This window comes from Pavona decussata, unplaced genomic scaffold (assembly GCF_977016875.1).
Source record: "Pavona decussata unplaced genomic scaffold, jaPavDecu1.1 SCAFFOLD_602, whole genome shotgun sequence".
In the NCBI taxonomy this organism is placed as follows: Eukaryota; Metazoa; Cnidaria; class Anthozoa; order Scleractinia; family Agariciidae; genus Pavona; species Pavona decussata.
The window spans coordinates 2,198,230-2,221,860 of record NW_028145860.1 but is presented as its reverse complement, the minus strand read 5'-3'; the positions used below and the strand labels follow the sequence as shown (position 1 = coordinate 2,221,860).

At 37.9% G+C, this 23,631-nt stretch overlaps 3 protein-coding genes and 2 long non-coding RNA genes across 5 annotated transcripts in view; 2 read left to right on the top strand and 3 right to left on the bottom strand.

The window, feature by feature from the left end:
• LOC146449346 (bifunctional FAD diphosphatase/FAD synthase-like) overlaps positions 1-19,027 on the top strand; it is a 90,657-nt gene extending 71,630 nt beyond the window's left edge. The window contains exon 3 of the mRNA XM_085101800.1: positions 18,623-19,027. The gene's annotated coding sequence lies outside the window, so the exon portion shown is untranslated. The remainder of the gene's footprint in view (positions 1-18,622) is intronic.
• Positions 1-23,631, bottom strand: part of LOC146449336 (uncharacterized) — a 102,856-nt gene that overhangs the window by 37,406 nt on the left and 41,819 nt on the right. The window lies entirely within an intron of this gene.
• LOC146449347 (lathosterol oxidase-like) lies at positions 5,867-9,351 on the bottom strand. Its single transcript, XM_085101806.1, has one exon. The coding sequence runs from the start codon at positions 9,252-9,254 to the stop codon at positions 8,412-8,414; it is 843 nt and encodes a 280-aa protein (XP_084957932.1). The 5' UTR covers positions 9,255-9,351; the 3' UTR covers positions 5,867-8,411.
• LOC146449345 (uncharacterized) lies at positions 10,230-20,305 on the bottom strand. Its single transcript, XM_085101803.1, has 4 exons — positions 20,125-20,305; positions 16,677-17,320; positions 14,443-14,637; positions 10,230-11,571 (listed from the first exon to the last, which is right to left on the bottom strand). The coding sequence occupies exons 1-4, from the start codon at positions 20,178-20,180 to the stop codon at positions 11,459-11,461; spliced, it is 1,008 nt and encodes a 335-aa protein (XP_084957929.1). The 5' UTR covers positions 20,181-20,305; the 3' UTR covers positions 10,230-11,458.
• LOC146449344 (uncharacterized) lies at positions 21,099-23,606 on the top strand. The gene is made up of 3 exons (XR_014860671.1): positions 21,099-21,487; positions 21,664-21,782; positions 22,800-23,606. It is a non-coding gene; the product is annotated as an uncharacterized LOC146449344 (long non-coding RNA).

Genomic DNA, 23,631 nt, shown 5'->3' with positions numbered 1-23,631 from the left:
TTTTGAGCCTGAAAAAGAGCTAAAAAACCGCAACCAGTGCTCATTCAACCCCTAGTAAACACTTTTTTCTATGCTTTAACTCTACAGGAATACGGTTCGCTTTCGTTGCTAGCCGGTGTTAACACCTTTCGTGATCTGCGTCAGGTTTTTTTCCTCAGCATGAAATATCTGAGTTTGATAAGAGTTCCAAATTATTCTGAAATCAAAGTCACGCTCTCTACGTTTCTGTAAATCGACAGCAACAGAGTAAATTTCCTGTGGAGTGTCTTTGGAAGGAAGTTAAACACAAAAACAAACTACAAACAAAAAACATACTAATGAAGGATTCGGTAGCTGCGTGGCACTTGTTAACGCGTGAAGATTTAAATTAGATGACACAGAAATGTCTGGAGCTTTGCCCTTTTTGTGTCTGATGTATTTTTGTAGAATTAATGAACATTCGTAGAAGTTTGGAAGGACCCGAAAGGACATTTGAAACGCTGATTAAAAAGATGTGTTCTATACATACAAGTGGTAATTCTGCTTCGAACTATAAATAATTATAATTAATTACAATAATTGTATTCAGCAGTTTTTAAGTAGGATTCCTTTCCACTTTGACAAATGATGTTCTTGTAACCTGTAGTTACTTTTCTTGGCGGTGAAAAAAAATTGACTTTACTGATGTGAATAGGGCTTTGCCCTCAGTTGATATCAAAGGCTTTTCTTCCACAGTTTTTGGCTCCTACCGACGTTTTGCCGATTACGAACCTCGTCGTGTCGGACGGCGCTCGGAAACAGCGCATGTACTTTCTATTTTTGTCACAAACTAGGCCTGCGTGTCTATTATTAACTTCTCTAAGAAAGAGTACCGTCTATAACTTACTGACTGATGAATTTTTAACCTTGAACTGATAAAAATAGGGCAATATTCATCGCCGACCGCGAATATCCGACCTAATAGGCAAAAACGTCAATTATTGCAAATTTGACCGTCGCTGTCAAAATGCTTGATCGAGTGGTCCTACAAAATCTATGAAAAAAAAAGCGAAAAAGTCAAAAGCGAATAAAAATAAAACTTTGTATCTAATAGTGTTTAATAGTGGCTCATTTTCCAGTTTCTTTGATAAAAGGATCAGTTTTTTCTCAGTCACTAACAGTACACACATTAATTTAAGGCATTATTTTCGAGGAAGCTTATTGGAGCAAATATCGTTTTAAGGTAGTTTGGGCTTGGATCACGCAGGGTACCCACACAAACTGTGTGACTGTTTGTCGTTTTGAAACACAGTCAACTCTCGCCTTGCGGACACCTCTCTATTTTAGAGACCCTGATAATACGGACAGCGGCTAAATCCCAGGTAAAAACAAATTACAGAGATTTGACTTAAACAATTTCCCGCTATTACGGACTTTCGCTATTAAGGACACTTAACTCGCGGTCCTGAGGGTGTACGCAATAAAGGGAGTTTACTGTACGTTCATGTATAAGAAAAAGAATGGGAATACCGAAAGAGCGTATTAACGTAAAATACTGCGTAAGATGTTTACATTCAAGTTCAGACAAACGTCGCGCTTAAGTAACCTCAGTCCTTGTGGCTCAAAAACGGCGAATTTTATTGATTTTTATAATAAGTGACCTTTTACTGTGCGTTATCCACGTACAGTAACATCAGACCTTCACCTTCCGAAAGCTCTATTTTCACTGGACCCTTATAACCTGCAGCTGCATTGTTTTTTAGGGCTGGGAACATTGTTCTGTTGTTCGTTCTTTTGTCCTCTCGACCAACCATGTGAAGCTTGGTTCTCAAATGCCACCGAACTACCTGCGACACAACCACCAGTACAGCCTGGGATACTGTTCCGACATATGAGAACATACGCCATCGGCAACAACAACCATTGCACGCGCACGCCTTTGCCGTCGGCAAGCCTGCGAAGTTGACTTGAGTTCAACTTCGCAGGTAGGTCGGCGGTTCTTCCGGAACGCCGGCGAAAACAACGTTTCATGTGAACGGAACCAGAGGCAAATATAGCCCACAATTCATTACGTCCAAGATAAAAATCATCTTCCAAACAAGAAGATAAACTCGAGAAGACAAATTAACCATTCTGTTCACCTGAAGAAATATTCCCTGTCTTGTAGCCTCAACGCAGCAAACAAAGTATGATACTGTCCGTGCTGGCTCCTTTCTCTAATCATAGGGCGAAGCCAAAACTTCCGCTTTCGTTTTTCGCGTTTTTCTTCACGCTTTCTTCGTATGTATTTCCTTACAAGCAACAAAACTAGCGAAAACTGGCAACGAATTACCAGAGTTCCATCCATGTTTATTAAAGGAATGTTGAAAAAAGAGCCAAACGATACCGTTTTAGCGCGCTTTTTTAAATTCACCGGGGGTACGTCCCAGGTACATCTGCGCAACCACCGCGATGCACCTGAGTCGAAAAATCACGTCAACCGGCGACTACAACGCAGGTCATCGCAGGTAGGTCGGCTGCATATGAGAACTAGGCTTAAGGGGGGAATACACCTAAATTTGAATGAAATTTGAAGAGGTTTTAAGAAGGGATAAAGGAAAGAAAATGATTTTCGGAACACTAACAGACAGTTGATATCCACACAAGAGCACCCCAGGTTGCTAGTCGACTAACTTGGTGTCCGTTTAGCATACCCTTAGCGTACCTCAGTGACCGCCGGACTATCGCGTAACGCGCAATCTGATTGGCTACACAGGTGCCGTCTATCGATCGATAGACGGCAGTTTGGCAGATTTAGCATAAATCGATCACTAAAGTATGCTAAAACAATTAAACGGCTCGCTCTCGGTTTCTATCGCCTTTGAAAGTTGGCTTGGGGCTTCGCCCCTAGCCAACTATCAGCCGATAGAAACCTCGAGCTCACCGTCTAATTGTTAATTAACTACAAATTCTAATTTTAAAACTTCACTAAATCTTCAATATTTCTTATTTCTCTTAATTTTGCCAATCCTTCGGCTAGAAAAACTATCTCCTCCCAAATATACCCAAAAATCACCCAAAAATTTACATAACACCCCACAACATAGGTTCACGGGATGAGCGTTGAGCTTAAATTGGATTGCTTGAAACGTGAACGAGATATTTCTATTAAAGCCATGTCAAGTAGCGGAAAAATGGCGTTTAGGTTGAATCCCCCCTTAAGACGTTGCAAATAACAGTGGTGAAGGTCACCCCTACAGTGGGCGGTCATCTCATAACAACTAACTCTTAGAATAGAATGTTAACGTCTGAGACTTTGGAGGTTAATTTTTGGAGGAACTTTTCTAAACGTAACCCTTTAACTCCTTATATCAAAGAACAAATTCTCCTATCTTGTCCCCACACTTTTCTTATGAAAGTACTGTGGAGAAGTTATTAAAATATCAGGAAAATTCACCTTGGGTGATCATTTCCTTAATGCTCATGACCTCATGGGTTGATTAAGCATTGATAATACAATGAGGAATTTGAGGCTGATCATTTTTAAGACTTAAAGGGTTAAAATAAATGAATAAAGAAACAAATAAAAACTAAAAAACACTCAGAAAGACTTTCAAGGTCAACAAGCATTGCCACAAATTCCAGGTGTGTCTTAAAATTACGCTTAAAGTTTGATATTTTTCAGTAGAAATAACCATGCAGATATTCAGTACTGTCGTGCTCGACCAGTCATTTTTAAGAGTTCTGTAATGCCTTTTCCTCCTCCAGAGGGAAAACAAACTAAAAAAAAAACAAATAAACAGCAGGATAATGTGTACTCGGGTTTCCTATGGGTGGTGCCGACTAATACAGGGATATTTTTGCGGAGAAAGCAGAAATTAGACAGTGCTCCTGGTATCCAAAAAGAAAATTAGCGGTAACCATGCATTTTTCAGAGATACTAAAGCTTCAATTAAGAGAAAAAAACGCCATAGATAGCTTTGTATTTTACTGTTTTTTAGAAAAAATTGTTGCTTCATTATCTCTATAAAAATACGTGGTTACCCGCAATTCTCTTTTTGGATTCCAATAGCCTTTGCTAAGATCTGCTTTTCCCGCATAGTTATAAACCACACAAAAATACTTCCCAGTAGGCACCGTCCTTAAGAAGGCAAAACACATAAATCCGTACTTGAGATCAACGCGCTCCAATCTACATTCACGCCACGCATAGGAGAAACAAGAGAAGATGTGGGGTTGCTACTTCACGTCTTTACACGAATTGCTTGCCTACATTGCACCTCGTCAAAAAGTCGTCCAAACAAATAAAACTTAGCAAACTCAAGAGAAAGTGGAAAAGTTGTGGGCTTGGCTTGTTGTCGATTGTTGAAATAAAGAGGAGACAGTCCAGCCTTGTCCCCAGTCGTCCCTGCCACGCGACCGAAAGTGACGGCGCCAGCTCGAAAAGCACGATCAAGCCTGGGAACGAGGCTGGAGAAATTCTGGACGATTGTCCAATGTAGGCGCGCAATGTGTACAGAATTGTTACTTCCAGAGTGAGAACTTGAGTTAAGTATTGTGGGCTTAACTTTGAAGCCTATGGTGACCATATAGATCCAGAGGAAAGCTATTGGAAAGTACTTAGAGTAATATTCATTACTCCACACAAACTGACTCTAACACCGACCTTTCTAATGAAAGCGATTGAGTCCCAGGTGGGTTTCTCGGGTATAAACGTGACGGGGGGGTCCGACGGAGCCTAATATTTTGCACCCAAAAAAGTACATGGACCTTATATTGTGCACCCAAAAAAACTACAAGACTGGACATTTTAGACCCCAAAAAATACATAAAAAAATATGCGCAGATTTTTCAGACCCAAAAAAATACACGGTTAAATCTTCAACCCAAAAAAGTGCAGGAGTTAAAATTTTAGACCCAAAAAAATACGTCGGACCCCCCCGTCACGTTTATACCTGAGTAACCCACCTGGGGATTGAGTAATACTTTACTTCAGTGCTGTCTGTTATCATGTGCAACAGGAATCATGCCATAGGCTCCTTACAAGGTAGTTAGAACTTTCGAGTCTCCAGATGAAAGCCTATGGGCTGACCATGGAAACATTGTGGTTAATTGATGCAGATTGGTATTTTCCAGTTCCCAAAAAAATGAGATTTTCCTTGAATTTCAGTGCTGTGCAATCTCAGAAATTAAATGTTTTCGCAAGATAGTCTGGCTTATTTGTTCAGATCATAATAGTCGGTATCACCTTAGGTAATCTTTGGGGTACAATTACCAAGAAGAGGGGACTCATGTGACTTTCTCTTTTTCACCCTGGAGAAGTCTTACCAGTGTGCTCCTTCATAAAATTACAAAATAACAACAAAAAGGAGCTAAACTGCAGTAATGGTTGATTATGACCCAAGCACTTCAATATACAGCTGTTTCGACAAAGGTTGTAAAAAAAAAGGCGTAAACATGTATGCGACAATGCCGAAAGATAGTCTGGGAAATACCCAATAAACGCTCAGAATCCATAAAGTCTCAACCATACAGCTTGGACTTGAGATGGCGGGCAATATGGATTCTGAGCTTTTATTGAAATTTATTGGGTATTTCCCAGAGTACTTTTTGACATTTTCGCGTACGCTTTTATGCCTTTTTTGGACAGCCTTTGTCAAAATAGCTGTATACAAAACACAACAACAAAAACAGTCTACAAAGCCATTACTACACTTACAGGGATATGAAGATTGTTAAATTTAACAGATTGTCATCTTCTTGGCAGAAATTTCCAACCATATGAAATTTCTGGCTATGAGATAATAATCAAAGGATCCAGAGAGCCAACTTGTGGTTAAAAAGGATTATAGCAGCATAGAATAAATTAAAACTGGAAAACAATGCGTGCAACAATGGTATAAATGTACATGAATGAAAATTGGCCTGGTGCAATACATATTTGCAAGCTTTTATTCAAGGACTTTTTTTCTGTTCACAAGGAATTTCAAGTTTTAAAGTACAGAAAAACATGATTATAACATTAAGTTAGAAATCTAGCAAATACATAATAATAGGTAACTTCTGGCACACTAAATTCATTTAGACATTTTCCAAATATTAAATATTAAATATGTTACAAATTTTGTAACATGAAACTCAAAGCCTTTTGCTGCAATAAAACAAGGACATGCAGTGTAAAAATTATCCCTATTGTGGACATCATATATTTTGCATGTATTTATTATGGTAAACATTCATTTAAAACACTCCAACAACCTTCCATGACATTAAATTATTTTCTCAACTGATCAAATAATATTATTGTACCTTGCAAGCAGAGTCGCTTTGATCTTTCCCAGATAGGTAGATTGAAGCCACTCTGCTTGCAGGGTAATCAAATAATATTATTGAAAGTTACATTGAAAATATATTTTTTATTATTATTTTCCAAATTATTCAACTGTTTGTGATACAATCTCGTACCCAGAGTCCTCAGGCTCTTTGGCCAGCGGTTGGTCGCCAGGAGAGACTTTGGGGTACTGGAATATTAGTACCGCAGGATTTCTGTGGAAAAACAATGCAAGCCATGACGGAGCTTATACAGAGCAGCCAATCAAAAAATTTAAATTTTTTTCGAATTCTCCAGAGTCTCTCCTGGCGCCTACCCGCTGACCAAAAAGCCTAAGGACTCTGGTTACAAGATTGCATGTGATATGCATCATGCTGGAACAAAAATAACCATACATACCATCAAGTCCACTCCCCAACCCACCCCTCCCCCCCCCCCCGCCCCATCCACAACAACAAAAAAATAAATAAAAATTAAAAAAAGTAATTAAAAAGTCCCAAGAGCCAGAGTGGCCATACATTGTTTATAAGTTTAGAACAGAACTGTTCAAATGTCGAGGGCCCCACTGAAAACTGCTAAGGTGAGTGGGCTCCCTGAATAAATATTATTTTTATTATTATTATTATTATTATTATTATTATTATTATTATTATTATTATAATGTCCTGTGGTACAGCTAAAAAAATGAGTTAGTTACTTCATTTCTGGGTTTACCTTATACACCTCTATTCAGGCCAATGAAGTCTTAAATTTTAAAGAATGTTTGGTTTATGAACAGAGTGGATAACTACAGACAAATTCTCCACCGTGAGATTCAAGTGCTACCACTCCAATCTCTTTAAGGTGGCCAATTTACCTTTAGTTTATACAAACTCTTGCCTTGCGGACACCCCCATTATATGGACAGCAACTAAATCCCCGGCAAAAATTAATTCAAGATGGCTATTAAGGACACTAACTTGCGGTCCCGAGGGTGTCTGCAATAAATGGAGTGTATATATCTTTCTCTGTTGATAAACTAACCCCCTTATTCAAAGATCAAAAGTCCCATTTATCATTATCGTTCCATTGACTGTTTGTTCTGTGGATCTGATTAAGATTAAAAATAAAGATCTGATATCTCATTTCTGTCCTCCTTAGAGGTAGTCAATCACAAATTTTTAAATTAGCTTTGCTGATGAAATATCATTAAAAGGAAGTGAGAGCACTTTGCGGTGAAAATCATTCAGCTGTCAAATGCCCCAAGGAAGACTATTGTCCGATCCCTGGGATAGACTGTGAAAAAATGCCCAACTAATGAACGGGGTGTGGGCACAGCTGGGTTTGACTGATGCATAAAACACAAAAATCTTTTATTTTCGTCTCTAGGAAGGTCAATTTGAGCTTACCTTATTAAACTCACTAAATTTTTTCTTCAGCCTGTGATGACATTATTAAAAGAAGGCTCTCTCCCTCTCAGTTTTTTATAGCCCACAAGAGTTTGCTTTAAAGGGAGGGGTTCACGGTTCTGCGAATGTCCATGAATCAAAATACTTTTTCGCCTTTGCTTGCTGTGATACAACCCTGTTTAATTTAATTTGTTGTTTATGAACCATTCAGAAGGGAATAGGTAACTTTGGTGGTAATTTTTTCATATGATTGCGTTATTTCACATGCAAATAACTGTAAATACATCTACCGTGGGATAAATCCTTTGAGCCAATGCTAAATTCAATAATAACAATATGGTACAATTCACTAGCATTTTCTGTGAATTTTGGTCATCAGTCATTTTGCTTGGGCTAATTAATTAGCCCAGTTAGGTGAATTATTATAGAAATTATGTGATTACTGAAGTACATGAGTGGGATTTTTAAGGCCATAAAGTTGATAAGAAAGAGAAAAAAGCATTTAGATTCATGCACACGCGCTGAAATGTGAACCCCTCCCTTTAATTTATAACTGAAAAGTTGCCTTCTTCGCCGATACTAATATAAACCCACATGCTAACATACTGTTACAGGTGAATTTCAATTTTCGTGATATCAGCACTGACCCTATTAAAACAATACGGTGTTTACCATTTTTCACAAACATATCGCAGACTAAGACACGCGACCAAATAAATATTGTTTAGAAGGAAAAATAATTAAGTTAACAGAAATCAAGCTGCTTTCTTTGCATTTTTCTTCAGTTCATCCATCGGTCCTTTGCCATCGAAGGCACTAGGATAACGGAACGAGCCACCAATTCGATCCCAAAGAGTAAAATATTGTCCATAATTGCAGTTGTACAGCAAATGATGATCAGTGTGATGCGCCGATCCGTTTACAAAAGGCTCCAACAGTTTCGGCACCCGATAATCGCCATCATGGATCGACACTGTCCAAATATTGACAAAGACGAACAACGCCAGGTAGACATATTTATTTAGCGGAAAAAGGAAAGGGTAGAGATGGTATGGAAAGCTCTGCAAAAACCCGTCGATCGGGTGGAATGCGTGACTTGCAAATGGTGTAGGAACCTTCCAGCGATGATGGACTTTGTGCAAGTACTTGTACACTGAGCGATGGTGCAGTCCACGGTGGATCCAGTAGATCAGAGCATCGGTGAATACAAGAAAACAAGCAGTGCTGAATATCACGTCCAAAACGACTTTCTCCCAGGTGAACTTCGAAGTATCCACAACGTAGAGACGACTAAAACCGCGCACTTCCGCCAAAAAGAGTAAAACTGTTGGAAAGCTCATGAATGGAACAGATTTCAAGGTCACCGCGATCTCTTTTCGGATCTGGTGTTCTAGAATAAGCGGGTGTTTCATTAGCGAGCGATCGAACACAACGAAAAAGCTGAAACTCGCGAGGGAAAAGTACATGATCACGCCTCCAATGTTCACAACAAGGAGAAGCGAGAAAAATTGCCTAAGCCAGTCATCTGCAGGCCAGGACGCGGGATAGACATAAGGGGTCAGCAAATGCGGATCAAGAGCATCTAACACCAGATCCATTATGCAGTAGTTTCCCTGTACATTCAACTTCTTCTCCAGATATAATTAGACTGACTGTTACATGCAAAGCCATCCTGCAAAGCTAGCGTTTCGAAATGAAATTTGATTGGACAAAAATTCCGTGGTCCCACTTTTTCAGCCAATCAAATTGTCCGACAAAAAATAATTTCAACATATTCACCTTTGCTCTTATTGCAACCAATTTTAGCTTCCGCAAAGGTTTAAATCTTTTTGAAATGTACCGAATTGCTTCAGTTAAGCCCATATTAATGTTAAGAATAAGCGAATCTAATCCTCAAAGTTCTCTATTTTTTTTATTTTTTTTCTCCTCAAAACAATATGCCAAGATAACTGCAAAACTTAAAAACAGATATTATATACAGTATTACTGATTATCATTTGAAAACTGCATTTAGACAGCTTGCAACTGAGTCACCATCGCTAGATAGGCAAGAAAAGTGAATTCTCATTTGTCATTTTTTACCGCTGGATAGAGGGGTGGCTATGCAACAAAGACACCATCTTTTTGAGGTTGAGGGAGGGGGTGCAGGTAGAGACCACCATTTTTTTGGGGGGGGATTGGTGGGTAGTCGTTTTGACCACTTCCTAACAGATCAATATAATCGCTGTGTGAAGAAGATTACAAGAAATTTTCTTGTGATAGTTGAGACATGGCTCAAACACAGTCCACACAGTCCACACTTAAAAATCACAATATGGGATTTTGGGATTGGGGTGTAAATATGTCATATGTGGGCTTAATAACAGGTATGCTGCATTGGGGAAAAGTAAAAAAAAAATAAAATAAAATAAAATAAATTCCCCTACTACTCAACACATTGCAACACTGCCCAAATACGGTCTTGGTGCACTCAATATTTGCTGTCTATAAACAAAAGATCTCCTGCAATATATGTAATTTCATGTGTCGGTGAGAAAAATGGCAAAATAAGGATCGTCTCTAGCTTTTCCGCAATAATTATTAACTTGCACTTTGTTATCAATGTGTTGAATAATAAAACAATAATTATCCTGTTCAATCTTGCAGAATATCCCAATTTTAGCCAACTTGTTCTATGGCCTTGTCGGCTAAGTATTAGGTGAAATTTCATGCAATTTGTTGTTAAATAACCCATGGCAATCAAAAGAAATGACTTGGAACTATTTAGTCCTATGGTACTTTTTAGTGACTGCTGTACAAGGTGATTCAAATTTTTGGGTCTGTGGATGAAATCCTAAAGTGGGATCATTCAGAAGAAAGCTACTGAGCAGTACACTCTTGGTGTACTATTCATTATGTTATACAATGTGCTTTTAACTGTTGAGTCTCTGGAAGAAATCATGAAGTGTGACCATTCAAATGAAAGCTACTGACCAGTACTTTCCTGTGGTGTTGTTTATTATGCTATACAGGGTGGTTCTCACTTTTGAGTCTGTGGGTGAAATGCTGAAGTGTGACCATTCAAATGTAAGCTACTGAGCAGTACTTTCCTGTGGTGCTGTTTATTATGCTAAACAGGGTGGTTCTCACTTTTGAGTCTGTGGAAGAAATCCTGAAGTGTGACCATTCAAACAAAAGCTACTGACCAGTACTTTCCTATGGTGCTGTTTATTATGCTGTGACAAATGTGATTCTAACTTTTGAGTCTGTGGATGAAATCCTAAAGTGTGACCATCCAAATGAAAGCTACTGACCAGTACTTTCCTGTGGTGCTGTTTATTATGCTGTAACAAATGTGATTCTAACTTTTCAGTACATAAATGAAATCCTAAAAAGTGTCACTATTCAAATGAAAGCTACTGAGCAGTATAGAGTGGTTATAAAATTTCAGTTTAAGTGTCACCATTCAAATGAAAGCACTTTAGTACTAGTTTATTATACTGCTGTTTGCTTCACAATTTTTCTTAAAGTAAAATTTGAGAATTTGACTGGTTTCTGCATGAGCCACTTTTAGAGTTGAGGTGGAATGGTTATTGTTCTTCTAAACATTATTTTAGAAGCACCACTGTCGATAGATTTGCCAGAATACCGCAGGCAAATAATATTGTACTTTCAAAGCTGTCTGATGTACAACTATACAATCATACGTGGCACAGGACAACAATATGTACACTAATTATTGAAGGGAAGCACCATATGAGGAGAAATAACCAAGGTCCAATGTAAAAATGTCCTAAAAGCTTTGTGCAAAATAGTAATATTGTTATCTGTATCCCAATCGTTTCTTTTCCTTCTGCTTCTTCTTGACCATTTCTATATTTCGGTCTCTCCAATTACTTTTCCTCAGCTTGATGGGTCTGTTGCCAACATATTTACCTGGAAAAAATAAAATAAATAAAAGGCATAAGCTGAAGTGAAAACTCAGAGTCTGTTGTTCAGCCACTACAGAGATTGGTGTGAAAATAAACATTCCAGAAATCTTTTGAAGTGTGTTTTGACAAATGACGGACATCAGACTGCAATTTATGTTACATGCGAAGTTAAGAGTGTCCACTCTATCAGGAGTCAAAACAATAACGTAAGTAAGTAAGTGAGTGAGTGAGTGAGTGAGTGAGTGAGTGAGTGAGTGAGTGAGTGAGTGAGTGAGTGAGTGAGTGAGTGAGTGAGTGAGTGAGTGAGTGAGTGAGTGAGTGAGTGAGTGAGTGAGTGAGTGAGTGAGTGAGTGAGTGAGTGAGTGAGTGAGTGAGTGAGTGAGTGAGTGAGTGAGTGAGTGAGTGAGTGAGTGAGTGAGAGAGTGAGTGAGTGAGTGAGTGAGTGAGTGAGTAAGTAAGTAAGTAAGTAAAACCTTTATTAAAGTGTCGATGTATTTAGCCTAGGTAGACTAATTGGGGACACTAATAAAATATCGTACTAGCAAAAGTTACATATTTACAAGAAAGTGATTAAAATTAACGAATATGGGAGATCCTGTGTAGGTTATGTACAAGACAAAATTAAAATGTAAAAACTAAAATGGTTCTATTGACTACAAAGATTACAGCAATTGCTGTTATTAATTAGAATGTCAGTGAGGTTCAGTTTTCTTATTTTGTTCATAAGAACAGGTAAACTGGGCGAATCTCTTTGATTGTCGGTAAGTTTTGACCATAAGAATGGCCCAAGATATCTAACAGAGTGCTTGCCATAACGTATAGTTTCATAACGCATAACAATAAAATTGTTTTGTTTGTACTACGAAAGTGTCCGTAATTCCGTAATAGTAAGAGTCAGTAATAGAGGGAGGCATATTCTTGTCACTGTTCTCCTTATTTTTCTTATGGAACCAGTGCGGAGAATTTGTTAAGACATCAAGACCTTTTGTCTTTGGTGATCATTTTATTCCTTCTCATAAGCTGAATGCTTGCTCAGGTTGTGTTATTGTGGGGAGAAATTACATGCTTGTCACTATTTGCAGGGCTTAAAGGGTTAAGGAGCTCAACTGGCTCCCTGTGGCAAGCCAGCTTTATCATCATAGCGTCACAATGGCCTTTAAGTGCTTATTAACAAACTGTGCCCCCGTATACCTGTCATCTAAGTTCATCACACGTGCAGAGATAAGTGGCTGTAATACCAGGAACTCTCAAAAACTGAACATTCCCATTTTCAAAACTGCAACCAGCCAGAGAACTTTTTATTACAGAACTGTAAATATATGAAACTCCATAGACTGCTCCCTTAAAGTGCACCTAACCCCCATATTTTTTTTCGCTTTAATAAATCCTTGCACCTGTTCGAATCGCATTCATCCTTTTTGCACCTTTTTTCGACTAAATCTTGACTTTTTATAGGCTGTAAAAGTTACGAAATCTAGCCATCATTCGTCCCATGACCGAGCTAGTAAGGGGCATGGGTCTATTCCTTACTTGACGTCACAAACTGCTTTGCATACATTTTCACAAAGACTTAATACAATGCAAATCAGTTTGTGACGTCAAGTAAGGAATAGACCCATGCCCCTTACTGCTCGGTCATGGGACAGATGATGGCTAGATTTCGTAACTTTTACAGTCTTTAAAAAGTCAAGATTTGGTTAAAAAAGGCGCTAAATAGCGCAATATGTTTCGAACAGGTGCAAAGATTTATTTAAGAGAAAAAAACATTTTGGGGTTAGGTGCACTTTAAACTTTCTGAATCCGATCTGTATTTTAAATACCGTCTTAAATGTAAACTCAGCAAAGAACTCTGTAATTCTTAAGTACATAATTGATGCCTTACTATTCCCAACAATAGTTTTTGAGAATAGTTTTTATATCTTTTTGATTCTGTTTTTATTACATTGTACATTGTATCATTTTTTAGATTATTTTTATTGTCTTTGAGAAGCCTCTTGGGGAAAGTCAATAAAGTACATGATGTATGTTATGTTATGTTGACACCATGGGCCTGGGAAGTGGAAACAAATTGTTTGGTTCAATCAACGGAGTTGAAAAGGTCATTATTTTTGCCACTGTAAAAAGATTCGAGTGCTGACCTTACGAGTGTTAGCCTTTTGTCATTTTGCTCTCGACTGACAAGAGGCTAACGTTCGAAAAGTCAGCATTTGAATCTCGTTACGGGGCTTAATTACCTTAGCAACTCTGTCGATAAAATAAAATGTTCCTTTCCACTCCCCTACCAACAAAGCACCACAGTTTCTTTAGAAATTTTAAAATCCCCTTATCAGATTAGTATGGGTAATGCGCAGTTCCAGATAATATCCACACTCCCGAAACTCCCCACTCCCCAAGGTTTTTTGTTTTGCACCCGCCCTCCCCCCAGGAAATTCCAGTTTAGCTTCTTACTTTGCTTCTAAAATTTTGACTTTTAAGACCCCCCTCCCCCTAGGAAATTCTGATAACCTTCCATGGGGTGGGTATGGATTTTTTCTGGAACTGCACAATCAAATGGACAAGTGAAATAATTATTAGGAAATTATTTCATGCAAGTTTTGTCAAAAATTTTGTGAAATTATTTCCTTATCAATATTTTCACAAGCATAGCATTTGATTACCTTAACCTTTATCATGGGTGACAAAGTACACTCACAATCTTGTTTATTGTATCAAGAAATGTTGCCATTGATAGCAATTTTCTAATTCCATGTGTGAAATTATACAATTAACGCTGAAATTTTGCACCAAAATTAAGGAGTAATTTGTCACCTATGATATAATCAAGGTTTAATTTTTTTAATGTGTCTTGAGTTACAGGATAAAGACGTAAACTTACCGTTCATTTCTCTCATAGCTTTCACAAAATCATTGGGATCTTTAAAACTAAGAAAACCATAGCCCTTGCTCTTGTTTGACTTTTTGTCCCGAACAACTTTAGCTTTCTGAAAAGAAGGATACTTTGAGAATGTTCTTGTGAGAATTTCGTCGGTAACTTCATTGCCTAGATCACCACAAAACACTCTGAAGTCATCTGGAAAAAAAAAAGCAAAGAACGTTGCAAATAAATCTCACATTAATTTTAAGATGTTCCTAAAATGGAGCAGGGAAATATTTCTTCTTTCTTACCAAGGCATTCATTCCTAACTCGTTTCTTCTCAAAATACATGACATACTCAAGGGTTTGTGACACAGTAAAGGACAAGTATTATTTCATACCAAACAGGCATTTTCAGGCAAGATTAACAGGGAGCAGGGATGAAGCAGTGGTGAGAGCACTCGCCTCATTCAATTTTTTAGCACAATTAAAAAAGGCAAGATCCTGATGGCACAGCCATATCCACAAGGATGGACATTTACAACTCTTTGCCAAATTTCCACATATTCCTCTCTATTGATGAAACCCATCACCTAGTACACAATCGATGACAGCTATCAGATAACATACATGTACATTTACTGAGAACTGTTTGCTAGCTGTGTGGCACAGTTAAGCGCGGTTCCTACTTGTGAGATAAGCAAAAGCATAAACATAAGAAAAATTGTGTGGGAATGGCATGAAATAACGTGAGTTAAGCATAAGCACAAGTGAAAGAAAAAGAAACTTTTTCCATTCCTTGTACTTGTGCTTATTTCCAAGTGGGAATGGGCGTGAGGTAAACACAAGCACAAGCAAGATGATTCGACCATCTTGAATCACTTTCCAGATCTCATCCAACATTTCTGCACTTGCATACGCCAAGTATTTTTTTGTGCTTGTTTCACATGTGGGAACGTTGCAAGCTTATGCTTGTGCTCATAGAACCAGGCTTTAGTGAAACACATGAAAATTAACTTCTAAATGTTCTGGGCTTTGCCTTTTTTCAGTGGATTTCTGTTACAAAATGCCCATCTCACTTGATATCTATCATGATTAGTTTTGTCGATGAGAACAAATCAGAGAAAGAAAGTTGCACAATTTTTCAGTTATTTCTCTTTTTAATCCAAACTCAGTGTACTAAAATTAAGTAATTTTTACCCACAGACATTCCATAACCATTGTTGGGTCATCATTGTTGCCCTTCACCATACCATTCAGTTAATAAATATCCCCCTTTTTGGCTTCCTACTATCTCAGAAAATTAAATGCCATCAAACTGAACTGTTCATTTTGCAGACAATCCTTAAGCCTGAGGTTTTGCCCTCCATTACATGTATAAATTATGTTCTAGTTCAATAATTTTATCCTTGTATAAATTTTATTTTCCATTGTTTCAAACTCATCGTCTTCAGGGTTCTTGTTAAGATTTGTAAAAGGAGGTCGTAAATTGTGCCATTCCAGAAAATATCCATACTCCCACCATGGAAGGTTTTTTTGTATTGCACCAACCTCACCCCAGGAAATTCCAGTTTAGCTTTATACTTTGCTTCTAAAATTTTGGATTTCAAGATCCCCCTCCCTCTAGGAATTTCCAATGACCTTCCATGGGGTGGGTATGGATTTTTTTCTGAAACTTTTTTCACATAGCCAGTAACATTTACTTGAATATACGGTAAAAAAAAAACCCGGTTACCAGCTCCTAACAAGAACCCTGTGTTGTACATTAACATACCCAAGAACAATAGAAAATAAAATTCAAACCAAGGATAAATTTGAACCACAACATATACCAGCCGCATGAAAAGGTTTATTTCTAAATTTACCTGAGACAACAGTTGACACTAACCCACCATCAAGCCAATGACCTTCCACTCAAAAAGTCCAACACAATATTCACAATACCTCTATCCCTTTATAGAGCGGTTTTAATTGAGTGTCAAAAGTAATTTTGCATTTGCTTTGGTTTTGCATTACTTTGCTCTGTGATTGGTTAACAAAACTCTCACCACTTTCTCAACCAATGGGAATCCAAACCAAAACCAATCATGTTATGCATTTTTCCGTGCTTGGCGCCAGTTACATATATTTACCTCAAATTCTGACTGGCTCGTTGTGTTGTTTACATCTGTTGCAATTGGCCAGAGTAATTACTCTGGTTTTGGCTTTATGACACTCAATTGGAAACTGCTCTAATGATCAGAGCATGCCCTTACCTTGATCCCAATCAGCTAATGAGTTGTCTTCCCACACTGTGTCCCCTGCAACTCTTACAAACTTTTTTTCTTTTTTCTTCTTCTCCTTTCCCTCGGGAGCAGCTCCTGCTTGTGAATATGTCGACTCCCACTCTCTTTGCTCCTCGGCCGTCATGATTGGCATGGAAGATGCAACTGTCCCTGCCACAGGAATCCCAGGTACTGCCACAGGCATGGGCACTGGAACCATAGGTATACCCCCAGGACCCATAACAGGAGCCACTTGTAGTGCCTGATTAGGTACCATCTGAGGTACCATGGGAGGGACCCCAGGAGGAAGGTTCATAGTGGGTGGCATTGGTGGTGGTGCTAACTGATTTGGAGGGACATGCATAGGATGCTGTGTACGGATCTGCATGGGTCGTGGTACTTGATTTAAAGATCCTTGAACTAGTGGTGGTCTCATATTTTGAGGTGCAAGGTTGGTAGGCTGTAACAGAGGAGGTGGCTGGACAGCCCGTGGTCTGGGGGTAAAATGATTGCTAGGGTGTTCTTGAGATAGCAGGGGTTTGGGTGCATTTTCAATAGCTTTGGAAGCCATGCGAAATGTATTTGTTGCTATGACTGGTCTTGAGATGGGATGTTCGGCTATTTCTTGTTCAAACCTGAAAGGCAAACTCACTGTTATTAATGCATGACTAGTCTTGAGATGGGATGTTCGGCTATTTCTTGTTCAAACCTGAAAAGCAAACTCACTGTTAATAATGCTTGCAAATAATACTTTTATCTACATAACTAAGCAGACCATTTTATGTGCACACTGTTCCTCAATAAAGACTAATTTCTAATTGATATTCTCAAACACATAAAGAGAAAACAAAGGAAATCACTACTGTGTTGGAAATGTGGTCTTCATTATCATAAAATTTGGTGAACTTTTCCTTTGAGTTTCTCTACAAACTATTAATGGTTTAAGAAACTATTATCAAGCACTTGAAAGAGTGTTTCAATTTATTTCCAAAAGAGTGGTGAATATGAATGGCTTCCTCTCACATTTTTCAACACTTACAAAATTCTGAGAATTGCCGCACTTCATGCAAGCCATTCATATTCAATGGGAAAAACATACACTTAATCATCAACTTTATCATGTTAATTTAAAACTTTCTCTGTAATACTTTACATTGTCATGTTTCCTTAGTGTTTATGTTGTAGGTTAAAATGAATCCAGGTTAAAATGATTTCAACCTAGGTTGATTTGTATTTTCCTTTGTTTAAGGTTGGGTAATTTACATCTGAAACAAAGAAAAATACAAATCAACCTAGGTTGAAATCATTTTAACCTGGGATTCATTTTAACCTACAACATTTATAGTTAATTGGCATTTTGGTTTACACTATACATTCAACTCTGTGCTTTGTAATTTAAACTGAAGATGACAGAAGTTTCTGTCGAAACATGTTTACAATTTTAATATGCGAATAAAGTTACTTGTATGTGCCAAGATACACATGTGTGCATGTATAGGTCAAGGTTTACACCAACTGCAGAAAACTTAGGTCAGAGTTGATACAGAAATTAACAGCAAGCATAAATATAGTGACTGGACAATGTATACGTAATCAATGCATCAGGCCAAGCAGAAATGTTGTTTTAAAAATTTATAACATCGTAATAAAGACCAAAAGAACTCGCACAACAACACAACTTTCCAACTTGTGTTTTACAATAACTGTCAAAATTCTTGCATGCTAATTGGCTCTTAGCTATTTTCTATAAGAGTACAGACAATAAAAATAACGTCAGATGTAACGCGTGCGCTTTCTCAATGGAAAATAAAGCCAATTCCGCTTTTACTTTTTCCATGTTATTGTAAAAAACAACTCGACGGCAGTCATCTATGGTCTATACTCTTATAGACCATAAAATGATGCTATAAAATGTTCAAAACTTGGCAGTCCACTAGAGTTTGAACATTTTATGACGTCATTTTATGGTCCATTTAACAATTATTCCACGAGCACGCGTGGGATATTTAGCAATTAGATTATGAGCTCGAGATTTCTATCGCGTGATAGCTGATGAGGGCGAAGCCCGAATCAACTATCACGCATAGAAATCGAGAGCGAATAATCTAATTGTTTTAGTATAAATCTACTAGTCGTTCAAAACTAAACAAGTAAATTATCTATTTCCTCATCGCAGACACTTCGAAAACGCGAAGAAGCGAGCGCCATTTTGTTGAAAATCGCTACTCACTATCTATCACAGAATAGATAGCGAGTAGCGTAGCCAATCAGAGAACGGCATTCGTGATAGAACACTAGTAGATTTATACTAAAAGATGATAGATAGCCAACGAGGCGCATAGCGCCAAGTTGGCTATAATCATCTCATATCCAACAAACGCGAGTGGAATAATTGTTTTATTAAAAACAATCCGGAAATATTGCTAGGTCGTGCTAATTTCGCCTTGCAGTAACAATCAGAAGACATTTTAATGGTCCCTATTTCTTGGGCATGGTATAATGGCTCTTATTATTCCACTATTATGTCATTTCACCAAATAAGGTCAAGAGAACGCGCAAAATATGAGACCGTAATACACTGTAGTGTCCCGGTTTGACCGGTTTACAACAGAGTGAATACGGACGGAAAAGGCAGAAAAAAGGAGCAACAATGTCCGGACTGGACGAAGAATAGTTTTTGAAACGATGCAGACTCGAAAACAAGTTTCACTTGTCATTTATCTTTTCATTTTATCTAATCAAATTAAAGACATTTAACTGGCTTTCTGTGTTGTTTACATCATTCGTACGCGCCATATACCGATGGACAGTTGATGCCGGGTGCATTTGAAAACTGTTACCAAAACAGAGAAGCCAAAATAACAAAATCTTTTTGTAGTGGAATAATAAATCTCTTATTCGATGGTTTTACATATAATACTCGCGGACATTTTGCTCATTGCTCGTATTTTTCCTCGCCCCTTCGGGGCTCGGAAAAATACTACGCAACTCGCAAAATATCCGCGCGTATTATATGTAAAACCATCGAATAAGATATATATATATACCATGGCCTCTTAGCCAATGAAAACCCTGGAATTGCATTATACAATGATCCAGCTTTTAATAAAAGAGTATAGACCATTGAAAACTGCCATCGATTTGTTAATTGACTTCAGACTCTATTTAGCCACTGAGGTCTTTTCATCAAAACTTGTATGAAAAAGATTTGGCTACAATTTTCAAGTTTGTCTGATCTCGCTTCTTAATACTTATATGAACTGAATAACAAGTTCAAGTTGTTTCTACATTAACAACCACGAAAGCTGAGAGACAAAAGGAAATAAAAAGCACAAGCTTTCACACGAAATTAAGCGTTATAGTGAAGCTTTTAAAATATGAACCTTAAATGCACTCGCTTAAGCTTATGCTGAATTATACAAGAATGAACTTCCATTACCGTGACATTTCGGCCTCCAGCTCATTTCGCCGGCTTTGATCTTCAGCGTCTGCCATTTCAGAAATCTTCAAACTCTACTGTTCTTCAATATATTTCTCTAAAACAAGCCAAGATTAAACTTTTTCAAAACAATCACTACACACACATAGTCGTCGAGTGAACGTCCAGCTTTGTAACCGGGCAGACACCGAGCAACTTTCACAACTCGTTCCCAGACACTCACTCTTTCTGGAATGGAAAGAATGCCAAAAAAAAAAAAAATGAGAAAACAAATGGGAAACAGGGTTTTAATGCATTTTCCACGGATCTAAAACGCAAAAGCGATTTCTTAGTAAGCGGACTTATGGGGTCTACTGGGAAGGGCCGAATTATTTTTATACGAGTTGATAAGATTTGGAACAGTTGAATTGATTCTACAAACTAGTGACAAATGATACGATGAATTTATTGGACGTTCCCTTCTGAACAAGAAAAAAGGAATACCGAAAATGCACTTATTTTATGATCTATTTGGAATCCAGAGAAAATGCAGTAACAACTATAAACATAACTTTTCACCCAAAATTTTAACGTTGAAGGGAAAGGACATTGAAGCAAAACCACAGGATACCGTTGTAAGGGGGTTAGTATTTAAAAGTTTCTTAAACTATAGTGTTATGTCGGTGGAGAATTAAAATAATATTTGGTTTAATTACCTGACCTCCGGGCCCGGGTTGATAAACGAATTTGGAGGAGCATTTCTAAGAGTTGGCCGCAAAAGGACACTCTAGGGTAATGATAGTGGGAGGGGGCTTACAATCGCCATTGCCAAACACCGCAAGAGTACAGCCCCAGAGTCTAAGTTTAGTTTGCGGCTGAGCTTCACTGAATGCAAGGCTTTTCGCCTGAAAATGGATGAAAACAGGAGCCCATCAGCTGCTGATGAAACACAGTACAGCCATTCTATTGACACGGAGAGTTTACGGAATTACAAACCGAAATTTTTGGCTATTAAAGACCATTAAAATGCAAAACTTGCAAAGTGCCCCATTTTTCTTGAAACGGTAAACAGCCTCTTTCCCGCCAAATGATCACCCGCGGTGCTCCATTTCCCACGAATAACTCCCAGCGACAATGCCATAGACCAATCATAGAGCAGAATCTTACACCACGTGACAAAAAAATCACGTGGGTTGAATCAGTAATGTTGGCTCCTTCTTCCCCCAAAAAGTTCATTCAGCGACATGAAGGAAGACAAACAAGCCCACGTATTTGAAGGAAGAGAAACAAAAAGTTTTTGGGGATAAATTTACCTGCTGGTCCTGTACGTCTTTGAAAAAGACTTCCTTTGGGGCGGCCCAACCGCCACTGAGCAGAAAAACAAGTAAGTGTTTTTTTTTCACACGTTATTTGAGCTTAACTTTGCAGCCCACGCCGAAGTCGCACACCACGCTTGTCAAAAAATTCGTGTCTCTGGTAATTAATTGTTGTTTTTTTGCAAATTGTCTCGAATGAATTATCTTCCTCGTAACTGAAATTTAATTATCGTTTCTTTTGCAGGAGAAAATTCCTGTGAAAGCAAGAAAATTAAACAACATTAAAACAACTTATGTCGGCGAAAACACGCGCCCATGAAACACTGAGCAGAGGTTCTTTGTCAAGCTGGATGAAACGAAGAGGTAATTATTGTTCTTTTACTTCCTAACTTTTAGTAAAGCTTTTCAAAAGCGAGTTCTTTTTTTTATTAATTCAACAAAAAAAAATGTAAAGACTTTTTCGAGTTGTTTTTTGCATAAATGACTGTTTTGGCGTACGTGCGCGAAGATTTCTGCAGTAAACAGTATTACAAAGGAATGTGAAACTGTGAATTAAAGGCAGACAATGCTGCATTTTAAACTATTAATTTAATAAAGGAAAAAAAATCGCTTCAAAGTAGTCAAGAGATATACGGGGAATTTTCCTTCAAAATCTTTCCCTGTTGAAAAGAAAAACAGAAAAGAAAATTTGTGGCGGGATTCCGCGGGAAAAACGGTTCGCATAAAACTACATTTTTTAGGAATAAAAAATGCTTGTGTTAAATGTTTGCGACTTTTTCTTTGTTTAACTACGTAAAAAAGGTTTCTTTTGAAAACGCCAAAGTATCGGGAACTGAATTTTCGCGTATTTACAAACATGTCACATTTTTGTTTGTTGTTTTGGCGGGAAAAATGTTAAATGAATGTTGATTTAAATTAATGGAAACATCGTTTAGTTCAAAACCTGACCGTTAAGTTTTGTTTTTGAAATTACTAAATGGACTTAGAACGTATAAGGTGTAGGATTTTGTAATTTACTGATAAATGTTTACGGCGTATAAATAATCAATCAAACAAAACCTTACCTTGGCGGGGGGGGGGGGGGGGAGTGAAAAGAATAAGCCCTCGTGCCTTTAAATACAACTTAAAACGATCTTATTTATTTATTTATTTATACTTTAAGATTACACTGACAGAAGAGCGTTGTTTTACAGGCTGCTTTGCAAATTTTGGTCTTTGGAATTCAATCTGGTTTTATTAAGAAATACAGGAGATTTTCAACTTTTATAGTTTTAAAATAAATTTTTGTAATGTATAAAATGAATTGTTTTTCAAATTTTCGATGTCCATTTTCTCTACCATTGGGGAAGATTTCATGACATGTTATTCTTTTATTTTCAGTTGTCTTCGATTTCCTTGGCAATAGTTCATCCCCTAGACCAGGAACAGCAAATCAGCTCGCCATGGAAGCTGGTCAGTCAAACCTGGGTGGGAAAGGGGGGTAAATAAGAGCTCTGGATGAACCTTACAATGCACACGATACACAGATGATTGGCTGTTCGGCTTAACTTAGTTGTAGTTAGATTAGTTAGTTGGGCCCCAAGGGTTGGGATGGCTTTTCACCCCTTCAGGCTCCCATCTGGGTTCCTTTGCAGGTTGTTCGGCCATCAACTGGAATTCGGATTTGCTATTCGACTTTTCTTTCACTTTTCAATTTTTTTCGGCTCTTCTGCAAGATCAAGATGTCTTCACTCTGTGGCTTCACTTCGATTATTCTTCAGAGGCTCTTCATCACGGACGGACGTTTTTCTCCCGCTTAGTTGCGCATAAGTTTTCTAAATACAACACTTCACTTGACAGTTTGTTAGCACTGGATTAAGTGAAGCGACATTTCGTAAGGTTCAACCAGATATTATAACTTTATATTCAGATTTAATTTAGGAACTGGAGCTTATGTCCATTCAACTTCTGGAAGGAGACCAGTTTTGGCAACTCCTTCCAGGTTTAATGGTCATTCTGGTTACAGGCAGATAAGAAGCTACTCGATAAGGACTAAGCTAGGCACGTAATATTGGGAATAAAGGGACAAACAATGCACACACCCTAGTTCAGAGTAGAGGAAATAGTTAACATAATGAGCTGTTTCAACTACCATTGATAATATTATTATTGTATCAAAGTATTTATCCAATAATCATTTATTGTGCAAGTGATTAAAACACTTATTCTCTGA